Raw genomic sequence first — 10,900 nt, forward strand, 5'->3', positions numbered from 1 at the left:
CACTACACTTAAAACTTTTCAGCAAGGCCTGCAACATCTGGCGTTTGCTTATTTCACTATCGCAGTCCTCTGTAACTCCCTCATCCATTCATTGTGCTTTGGCCGCATTCATCTTCATTCAGCTCCTTCAAAGGGCCAAGTTCCAGCCTGCCTCAAGGTCTTTGCATGGTAGGGAAATGGCTCCACCTGGCCACCCTACACATCTCCGCACCGCCCACTGGAACCCCAGCTGAATGGAGGTCTTGGCAGAACACCTGTGACCCGCCTGGAACACAAGAGGGCCTCGTGAGGAGCTGCTGCGCGGACATTCCCCCCTCACTTCCCCGTGTACCAGGAAAGTTGCTGTGAGACGTTTCTCATGGCCTCCGGGTTCTCAAAGGGTCTGAGGCTTTCTAAGGAAAAGCCTCTGTCCTCACCCCACTAAGCACATAGTTGCAAACTGTAATACTGCTTAGCTGCCACGGGACCATGGCTTCTCCGCCACAGGAAGTGCTAACATCTGTGCAGCTCTCGCCCAGCCCATCTGTTTGCATGTCGCCCCACACCTGGGCCAATAGGAGCTGGCACCTTTGACTACTCTTCCCTCTTCGGTGTCTGTGTAAGTGACAAACTGTCTGAATCTAAAAGGAGATCCTTGTCTCTTTACTGCCAGATCTATCCGTTGTGCATTAGCTGTGACTGAAATGCATGTGCTGAGGAGGCAGCCGGCGGGCAGGAGCCCGGCTGGTCCGCACCATGTGCAGCAGGGCAGTGCGCTGGGACCCAGGGCCGGTGCGGGCCGCAGGGCACGAGCGCTCGGAGGGGCTGGTGGACCCGGTCTACCCCTGCACCCACGGGGCCCTGCTGAAAGTGGCGCAGATGGTCAGCCTGCTGATCGTCTTCATCTGCGTGAGGAGCTCTCCGTGGATCAGCCAGAGTGCCTACAGATGCTTCAAAGTGGTCACTATTCTGCAACTCGATCATGATCCTCGCCTTCTACCTGGTCCATCTCTACCGTGTGCTCACCTGCACCAGCTGGCCCCTGTCAATCTTCGGCTTCATGGCCACCTTCCTCTGCCTGGCAAGCGTGTGGCTGTCCTACAAGATCTCTTGTGTGACCCAGTCCACAGATGCAGCCGTCTGAGGACACCGCAGCCTCCGGGTGTGGCCCCGCAGGCAGGAGAACCTGCGGGCCGGTGACTTCAGGAGAGACTTCCGAACCTGTGTTTCTGTGCCAAAGCCCTGCCCGGCTGGCGGGCACGAAGGGCCTTCTCCTCCCTCCTGGGCTCCGAGTTGCTCCGGACCTCTCTCTCTGGCCTGTTCTCCTGGGAGAACATTCTCCTCATCCGGGAAAGAAAAGCAGCCGCCAGGGAAATCTGGTCTCTGCCTGCCTCCTGCTTTTCAAACAGCCTCAGGGACTGGTGACCGGACCTCACACAACGGAGAGGTTTCTGGATGCTCCTGCACAAATCCCCCTCCTCGCGGGAGTGGCGCTGCCTTAAGTCTCCCCGTAAAAATCAAGCCCTCTCCTAACTTATCAGCTTGGGCTTCTGCTCTTTCTTCACGTGAGGCCGGCTGTGGAAGAGAAGCACTCAGTGGTCAGCCTGGCCCCCAAAACAAGATCTCAGTCTCCTTTCCCGTGTCTGCCTTCGTGAGCTGTGTGTGTGTGTGGCGGGGGCGGGGGGGGGGGTGGGAGGGGGGGGGGGGTAATAAAATATTGACTTGACAAAAAAAGAAAATAAAGAAATGCATGTGCTGTTCCCTCTTGAATGCTCTCCTCCCACCCCACCCAAACTTTTCCATGTCTCATTTCTTTAGATCTTACCTTAAACATCATCTCCTCCCAGAGGCCTCATTGACCAGCTGGTCCCAAATAGAGCCCTGGTGGCAGACATCGTTGGTTGCAATTCCAACATCCCTTCTTTCCATCCTGTCCCTTGCTAACAAAACACCATTTTGATTTGTTATGGTTTGGGCAGTCATGTGGTTTAGAAGAAGCCAAGCCCTCCCCAATCCCAAAGGTTGACTCTTGATTTGTTAAGTCCCAACAAGGCAATGTCATTCTTTTGCCAATGGTCAGAAGTGGACAGATGATAAAACCCTGCTCAACAGCACATAAGGGGATGTCTGGTGGGTGTCTCTGGGAAACTTTACATAGCTCTTATAAGGGGACCCAAAATGTAATGTGCCCTTTTCCTGCCTTCTGGCCTTTGGTTAACGGGGTGTGAGAACATTAAGCCTGGACCTTCTGCAGTCATCTTGTGACCTTTAGGGGACAATTATGAGGACAAAAGTCACTACGTGAAGATGGCAGAGTTAAAGATGGAAAGACTGCATCATTGATGGCCTTGTTGAGGCACTAAATTAACCAAAACCCCCAAACTTGACACTGTGTGTCGAGCAGTTTCTATGTTCTGAGAATAGAATAAACTTTCAGCTCTCGTAGTTTGCATTCTAGTAGCGAGAGGAAAAAATGTGATTGGTTAGGGCAAACCCATATCACCTGAAGAATGCTGCCTTTGATATCTCTGATTATTTGATTGTGCCAGATGGGGACAAAGAGAAGAGGAGAGAAATACAGGAAAAAGAAGCTGAAAGAATCCAATCCTACTAGAATCCAGAAATGGACCAGGTTTCATAAAAATTTAATATCCATACACCACTTAGTTAGTATCCCAGCTAAGAATGCCAAACCTGAATCTAATCATGAGGAACCATCTGACAAACCCCAAATGAACAAGATCCTTCTTCTTCTTCTTTTTAATGTAATAAAAGACAGGAAGACTGAGGAAATTTTTTGCATTAAAGGAGACTAAAGAGACATGAGAAATGACTGCAGTACCTAATCTTAGATTGTATCCTGTGTGTGTGGGAGGGTTACTATAATGTTCATTATTGGGTCAATGGACAAAAATAGAATGCAGAAGGTAGATGAGAGAAAGAGACAGAGAGGATGAGGAGGGAGGGAAGTAGAGAGGGAAGGAGCAGATGATAAAGCAAATGGAGCAGATTTTTAGCAGTTGATGATTTTGAGTAAAGGATACATGAGTTCTTTGTACTATTCTTGCAACTTTTCCAAATGAGTTTTAAAAACATTCTGTCCATGAGAAGATCTGGACTCTAAGCCAAGCCCCTTTGCTAAATCCATGCTTGACCTTGAATATATTCCTTCCTCTCTCTGTGCCTCCTTTCCTAGTCCAGATGCTTCCTGAGCGCCTTTTAAATATGTTTTTATTGACTTCAGAGAGAGCAAGAGGGAGAAGGAGAGATAGAGAGAGAGAGAGAGAGAGAGAGAGAGAGAGAGAAACATCTATCAGTTGCCTCCTGTACATGCCCTGACCCAGGATGGAGCCTGCAGCCTGGGTATGTGCCCTGACTAGGAATCCAGCTGGGGACCCTTTCGTGCACCAGATGACGCTCAACCAACTGAGCCACACCCGTCAGGGCCTAAGGTTCTTTATGGTTCTGGTAATCAATGTTCCAGGACTCTCAGGACGTTTCCAGGCAGGGCTGTGGAATGAAGATCACCTCTTGTTTTCCTTCAGGGTCTCTTACCCCAACAGTTATTTCACCACAAGTTTCTCCAAGGTGCCCACCCATGCTTCCATCAGCTGTCTATTTTCCCAGCCCAGCCCTGCCACTAGCTGCAGACCTAGCTATTTTTTACAAGGCTCATCTTCCAGGAGGTTCTAGCATCAATAGGCACGTGCATTTATCCCCTAAGAAACTACAGCCCCCAAAAGGCGTAGCGGCAGCCTCACGGCGTTAAACACGAAAGAGAAAAGGCTTTTCAGCGCGGGTCAGCCGTTGCATGGCTTTTTGGGAATTGTAGTTCATCTGCTAAGAGCCCTGAAACCAGGACTAGGCGGAAAGCCACCCTTCCCAGAATGCACAGCGCTATTCCCGACCAATCGGAGGCGCGGACCTTGGAAAGAGGGCGGGGAAGAGGAGGAGCCGCCTGGTGCGTGCGCAGTACGTGTGGCTGGGGAAGCCTTGTGGAGGTCAGAGTAGAAGCAGGTGAGAATGGAGGGGTCCGCCTGTCGTCCGCTTTGGGCAACTCTGCCGCCCCTCCTTGCACTCCCATTTGCACTTGGGGAAAACCGCGTGTATGCGCGGGTCCGCCTCGCGGGAAGCGGGTACGGGGCGAGCCCAGGACGAGCCAGGAGTTGCGTAGAGTAAGGGAGGTGTGTATGGGGGCAGGGTGAGGAATGATCCAGAAGCAGTGAGCAGTGGAAAGGCTGAGTGGTCAGGGCTGGGCGTCCTGGCATTGGGAAAGGGATGTTTAAATGCCCGAGGAGCGGTCGGGGTAGGCTCAGGAGCTCTGGCCCGGAGGGAACGAGGGCGGCTTTGAGGCTGAAGCGGATGGCGGCCGTGGTGCGGAGCGTTGAGAAGTTAAGTGCCGGAGTGGCTTCTATTCGGTCGGGCGCGCTCCCGCCCACCCCGCTCAGCCCACCTGCCCACTTACTCTTCCTTATGTGGTTCCAGAATGTCATCCAGCTGTCGCTTCCATACCAGGTCATTCTTTTTTTTTTTTTTAATATTTTTTTTTATTGATTTTTTACAGAGAGGAAGGGAGAGAGATAGAGAGTTAGAAACATCGATGAGAGAGAAACATCGATCAGCTGCCTCCTGCACATCTCCCACTGGGGAATTGCCCGCAACCCAGGTACATGCCCCTGACCGGAATCGAACCCGGGACCCTTCAGTCCGCAGGCCCACGCTCTATCCACTGAGCCACACCGGTTTCGGCCCAGGTCATTCTTAACACCTACTGTTGAGAAGCCGTATGATGAGGAGCTAAGCTGTGCCTCCTAGAATTCGACCTGTAGGTCCTCATCCTGGTTCTGCCACTAAATAGCTGTGTGATCCTGGGCTCCTCATGTAACCTCACGGTGTGCCTCAGTTTCCTCACCTGTAGTAATCAACGGCATAAGGGTTGGTGTGAGGGTTAAATAAATTGCTGTTAGAAGACCCTATAGAAAGGTTAGCGATTCGCTATTTTTTGCTGTGGGAATCACTGTGTCGCACACTCTTTTGTTACCGGAAAGAGGACCTGACCCTGGGCCAGTCTGCCTAGGACCAGCCCCTACTGTGTGGGTTCTTGACTTGGTGCAGAAAAAATTTCCCAGCATGAGTCCAGGGGACTCTGAGGGAACATTTAGTAAAGCTGGGGACAGTAGAACGAGAAAGGGCTGAGCTGAGAAGAAGCAACAGGAGAGCCAAGGCTGGGCTGCCCCAGCTCTCTGGGAAGGCAGGGAAAAGGGGGGTTGGGATCAGGTTCAGGGGTTAGCCTGGGATGAGGGGCTGCTGCCCATTGCTCCCCTGGTTGCAAGCCTCGTGGGGTCCTCTAGGGTTTAGATTACAGCGGTTCTCAACCTGTGGGTCGCGACCCCTTTGGCGGTCGAACGACCCTTTCACAGGGGTCGCCTAAGACCACCCTGCATATCAGATATTGACATGACGATTCATAACAATAGCAACCTTACAGTTATGAAGTAGCAACGAAAATAGTTTTATGGTTGGGTCACCACATGAGGAGCTGTATTTAAAGGGCCAGAAGGTTGAGAACCACTGGTTTAGAAGATGCATGCCTGTGGGGGAAGAAGAGCAGAAAGGGAATGGCGGGGCTGCTCCCCAGAAGGAGAGCATGCGCTGGGTCCTTCGTCTTGAGGCTTTTATTTCTCTCTTGCAGGCAAGTATCTTCGGGGAGGTATCAGGGGAGGGTTTTAACAGAATATTCATCAGTTTTCTAGGTGTGCTCCGTCAGGGTCGTGGTGTTCACTGATTCGTCAGTGTTGGGGCAGGGGGTCCTTAATCAGTGCGGCTGGTCTTGGTATCACCCACCTGGTTTTGCTGCTTTTCCGGGTCTGGAGCCGAAATACAACTGAGGCCTAGATGTTATTTCTATAACGGTGGCCTTCCGTATCTTGGAAATTGCTCTGTCAGTTTGTTTAGCTACCTACCTCAGTTTCCCTGTTTCACTTGTCCTGGCTTACTGGCCTGGCTCACTTTGAGTTATTTTTCTAAACCAAAATTGCACCGAACCAGCCTCACAGCCTCTCTCGGGGTCTGTTTGTCCGGAAGATGGGAGGGTGGTTTATTGTGGTGCTAAGTTCCCTGTGGGTATCGGGCACATGCCTCAGTCCCATGTGTTAACCAAGTGCTCTAGACCCCTCCTCTTAAGCGGTGGAAAAAGAAAAAGGCAGAGGAGTTGAAGTGCCAGTTTTCCAGGAATGGGGAATAAACCAGCCAGCTGGAGAAGTGAATATCGTGTGGCAGAGAGCGCGCGCTCTGAGGATTTGGGGAGCAAGTTGTTTCATTTGTTTTGTTTTTACCCTCTTAGGTGTGAGTGGGTCCAGCAGAAGGAGACATGGCTGCCAAAGTGTTTGAATCCATTGGCAAATTTGGCCTGGCCTTAGCCGTGGCGGGAGGCGTGGTGAACTCGGCCTTGTATAATGGTGAGGCTCCTTTGCTGGAGGGCTTCTGTTCGTCGCACAGCCCATGGGACACTCCAGGCGGCAGCGCCGCCGAAGGTGAATGTGTTTGTGACCGAGACGGCTCGCTGCCCTCCCACACCACACGGTCACATTGTCGTCAGGGCCCCTGTCCTTCTAGCGAGAGGTTCTCTTGGAGCCGTTCTTGACAAGGAGCCTCCCAGTCTGGTTGCGGGTTGGATGTTTCCAGCTGCGCCGGTTCATTTGAAGGGATGCCGCACCCCCGGAGGCCGCAGCGACGGCCAGGACATCGCTGTCGGGCTGAAGTGGAGATCTCATTTGTTCTCCTCTGCCCGTGGGAAGGCTCAGCAGGAGCCGTAGGCCCGCGGTGACCTTGGGCTGACCAGGAGCTGTGCTCTGCTGCCGCTGGGTCACTGCAGAGAACAGACCTTTGAGGTGCACTGCCTGGCTGTGAACAGGGCGGCAGGGGGTTGAGCTGGCTGTCCTTCCACTTAGCTGGGAGACCTGGTCCAGCAGTGGGATTGAGCTAGTTATCTCTAAGCCCCCCTCCAGCTGTGAAATTCTCTAGCTTCCACTGTTGGCAAGCAGCAGTAGACGGACTCGCCTCTTGTGTGACAGAGGTGATGTCCGACAAGAGGATTCATTTCAGAGTGGAGCTGTTTGGACCAACGATAATGTCCATACAGCAGCGGGTCAGAAAAGCCTGCTTGGCTTACATGGCATAGCTTTACACTCTGACCTTTTTCGTGTGTTGTTTGGTCAGTGTCCGTGTTTTCTTAACCCTCCCCTGAGGATATTTTCTCCATTGATCTTTAGAGCGAGTGGAAGGGAGGGAGAGAGGCAGAGAGACACATTGATTGGTTGCCTCCTGCATGTGCCCCTGGGGCACTGGGGGTTGATCCTGCAACTGAGGTAGGTGCCCTTGACCAGAATTGCACCTGCAACTATTCAGTCCGTGGGCCGATGCTCTAACCACTGACCCACCAGCTAGGGCCACTCTGATCTTTGTGGCCATTCATCCCTGCATAATTATACAGTAATCACCATCACCAATCTCTCAACCAGACAACTCCACAACCCCTCAAAACCTTAGGGGGAAAAAAAGCTTTTGGAAAGAAAGAGGGACACCTGGATTTTAGGGTTCTCCTAGTGGGGGTGCTGCTTCTGGGAACACGAGGTAAAATTGGAACCAGGTTGAACTGATAGCAGTGAAGACTTCGGGGAATTTTAGAAAGAAGTTCGGGAGGTGATTTCTGGACATGTGTTGATGGGAGTTTGGGGATGGGGTGGTTAATCGGAAAATCAGCAGCCAGTTGTTCCAAGGAGAAAGGATGCTGAGGACCTATTAGCAAGGTCCTTGGGGAGACACATGGGACAGGAAGTGATTGCTTAGATTCATAGCTATTAGAAGCCTCTGGAGACCAGCAGTGCGGGAAGATGGGGCAGGAGAGGGGAGACTTAATACTTGAACAGAAAGCCCCGAGACCCTTTCCAGGGCGTGACTTTTGGTGACCGGGTGAGAGGAACTTCCTGACCATCGCTATCCTCGTTCCTAGTGGATGCTGGGCACAGAGCTGTCATCTTCGACCGGTTCCGTGGAGTGCAGGACATCGTGGTGGGGGAAGGGACTCACTTCCTCATCCCTTGGGTACAGAAACCGATTATCTTTGATTGCCGCTCTCGACCCCGTAACGTGCCCGTCATCACTGGTAGCAAAGGTGAGTCTCGCCTGTGGGTTCAGGAGAGGGTGGAAGGGCTGCTGTGGGATCCTCAAGAGGTTGAACTTCACATAAGAATTCCTGGCATCTTTTCCCTGGAGAGTGGTAGCTGGATTCATAGCAAGAAATACGTACTTAAGGTGCGCACACGGACAGCTGCGCACATTTAAAGAAACACACAAAGGTCTGTTTCAAGGGTCACATTGTGACCCAATTGGAAAGAAATCTGAGGCTGCCCTGCTCCCTCCCATTGGCTCTTCTTCCCCAGGACCCCTGGATAAACCCATCGGGCGGCTCTGTTCGCCTCGCAGCTGACTCACCCTTTGCCTGACCTCCCAAGGCCTCTGTGTGCGGCAGCACTGACCTCCCTTTGTTCTCTCACAGGCGGAGGCCCACTCCCCTGGGAGCTGTGTCCTGGTGTCCGACCCGCCACTGGCTATGCAGTGGGAGCCTAAAACGAGTTGTTGTCCTTGTTCCCCCCCATCCTCATAGAGGTGCTCAGGCAGTGAGTGGAGTAGCAGGTGCCAGCTCAGCAGCCACACGTCCACACAGCGAGAGGAGAGGGTCACGTGGATGTCGGGGTCACCCTCGATGCCTTCCTCCGCTGATAGGCACTTCCTGTGACTGTGCCTGGCTTTGTGCTGGGCAGGGGCTGGGGCTGGTTCAGAGATGACTAAAGCAGGGCCCCTAAGGAGCTCTGTCCAGCTAGGGAGATAGAGATGTGCACAGACAGGTAGAGTGTAGTGAGCACCGGAGCCGAGGTTATACTGCGTGTCGGGAGCAGAGAGGAGGGCGGCTAGCCCCCCAGGGGTCGGGCAGGCTCCCATGAGGAGCTTCTATCTGAACTGGGACTTTAGAGTGAGCGGCGTGTCGGGCAGAGGACGGAGGGTAAGTCGGTAGGGCATCATCTGTCCCGTAGCCCCTGGCCAGGGAGAGAAGGGGCCTCCTGTGAGGGCCCGGCTGGCCTGCTGCCACAGAAGAAACCAGAGGTGGGGTGGGTTCATCGAGAAACAACTCTAACTTAAAAGCCTAGGTCTCAGCTCCCCACCTCTTGGGGATTTCTTCTCTGCTGTTTTGCAGTTGTTCTAAGGATACTTCCTGTACCTAGCTTCAGAACTGTTGGGAGGGACTCCAGAGATCAGGGGCTTGTGCATTTCCCACTTCCCTTGCCTGGTTCAACTGTCCCAGGGGTGCTTGGTCCATATGCTTGTTGACTGCGAGCCAGCTGTGACCGTGCGTCAGCTCCGAGCAGGCCTGGCTTGTTAGGGGAAATTGTGTTTCCCTCCTTGGTCCTTTGCCTGGGTATTGAGAGGTGAGCTGTACCAGTAGGTCTGTGGTTCTCAACCTTCTGGCCATTTAAATACATTTCCTCATGTGGTGACCCAACCACACAATTATTTTCGTTGCTACTTCATAACTGTAATGTTGCTACTGTTATGAATCGTAATGTAAATATCTGATATGCAGGATGGTCTTAAGGCGACCCCTGTGAAAGGATCGTTCGACCGCCAAAGGGGTTGCGACCCACAGGTTGAGAACCGCTGCAGTAGGTGATCCTGGCCTCTAACATCTGTTGCGTTTGACCGCGTGTTTGTATGTCTTCTCTGTTCGTTTCCTTCAGCGTGCCTGGAAGTCAGATGAAATCGTCCCTCTTCTTAGAGAACTAAGTTGAGGTTGGCTAAAGCTTAGCGGAGTCGGATAATTAGTAACCAGCAGAGTGGGACTGCGGCCCAGGCCTTTGGACTATTGGTTCCGTCCAAAGTGGACTATTTCTGCTGGGCCCACGGTAACCCCTCCAAAGCATGCTCCTGGCCTGGGTCACGTGCACCAGGCCTTGGAAAGGCCTCGCCCTAGGATTCTTAGCATTGCCCTGTTTCCTTAAAACGTCCCGTGTTCCAGACACCCCATAGCACCTGTTGCTTATATCGGGGGGCATTCAGGACACACGGAAAAGCCGTGGTCACCGGACGCCTTTAAGAGGTTCCTCACTGGTGCTCTGCTGGGTTCTCTACCAAAGACCCCAGACATCTTTGCTCCATGCCCTCTCGGATTAGCAACTCTACTTACAAATTGTAGCCAATTGGGGGTAGGAGGACCCTCGGAGGCCACTGTGAGTTTATTTCTAACGCCAGCATCTCCCCTCCCGCCCGAAGACTTGCAGAACGTCAACATCACCCTGCGCATCCTCTTCCGCCCGGTCGCCAGCCAGCTCCCCCGCATCTTCACCAGCATCGGCGAGGACTACGACGAGCGGGTGCTGCCCTCCATCACCACGGAGATCCTCAAGTCGGTGGTGGTGAGTGGACGGCCTGCGCCCCGCGCTGCGAGGGTGGCCCCCGAGAGGTCACTGAGGGGCCGTGGGGATGTGGCTGGTGGTTTTCTGGTCCCTTTCCCGCTCCCTCACTGTCCTGAGCGGCTGCTCTGCCCTCCCCTGGAACAGGCTCGCTTTGACGCTGGAGAACTCATCACCCAGAGAGAGCTGGTCTCCAGGCAGGTGAGCGACGACCTGACGGAGCGAGCCGCGACCTTCGGGCTCATCCTGGATGACGTGTCCTTGGTAAGGTCCTTGCGGAGCCTGCAGGGAGGGGCCCGGTGCGTGCTGGGGGTGCGTGCTGGGGTGCCTGGCTCCGTTCCTGGGGAGACGCTGTTGGGTCCTGCCTTCCACGTTCCTAGACGTGAGACTTGAAAGCGTGGGAACTTCTTGCCGTGTGAGGCCCTCTCCTCGGGCTTGTTTTCACAAGGCCTCTT

At 53.4% G+C, this 10,900-nt stretch overlaps 1 protein-coding gene and 1 pseudogene across 3 annotated transcripts in view; both read left to right on the forward strand.

Moving 5' to 3' along the window:
- The first annotated feature begins 717 nt into the window (after nucleotides 1-717).
- Nucleotides 718-1,644, forward strand: LOC102753268 (annotated as a pseudogene).
- Nucleotides 1,645-3,920: 2,276 nt separating this feature from the next.
- PHB (prohibitin) overlaps nucleotides 3,921-10,900 on the forward strand; it is a 13,881-nt gene continuing 6,901 nt past the window's right edge. For 2 of the 3 annotated variants that reach the window (XM_006774242.2, XM_015570860.1), the window contains exons 1-5: nucleotides 3,921-3,996; nucleotides 6,323-6,437; nucleotides 7,991-8,152; nucleotides 10,306-10,448; nucleotides 10,593-10,709. In XM_006774242.2, coding sequence (XP_006774305.1) covers nucleotides 6,350-6,437; nucleotides 7,991-8,152; nucleotides 10,306-10,448; nucleotides 10,593-10,709 — 510 coding nt within the window. In that variant the 5' untranslated portion in view covers nucleotides 3,921-3,996; nucleotides 6,323-6,349. Of the gene's footprint in view, nucleotides 3,997-4,023; nucleotides 4,164-6,322; nucleotides 6,438-7,990; nucleotides 8,153-10,305; nucleotides 10,449-10,592; nucleotides 10,710-10,900 lie in introns of those variants that run through there. The other variant, XM_006774243.2, reaches the window with a different exon arrangement.

This window comes from Myotis davidii, unplaced genomic scaffold, assembly GCF_000327345.1.
Source record: "Myotis davidii unplaced genomic scaffold, ASM32734v1 scaffold327, whole genome shotgun sequence".
NCBI lineage: Eukaryota > Metazoa > Chordata > Mammalia > Chiroptera > Vespertilionidae > Myotis > Myotis davidii.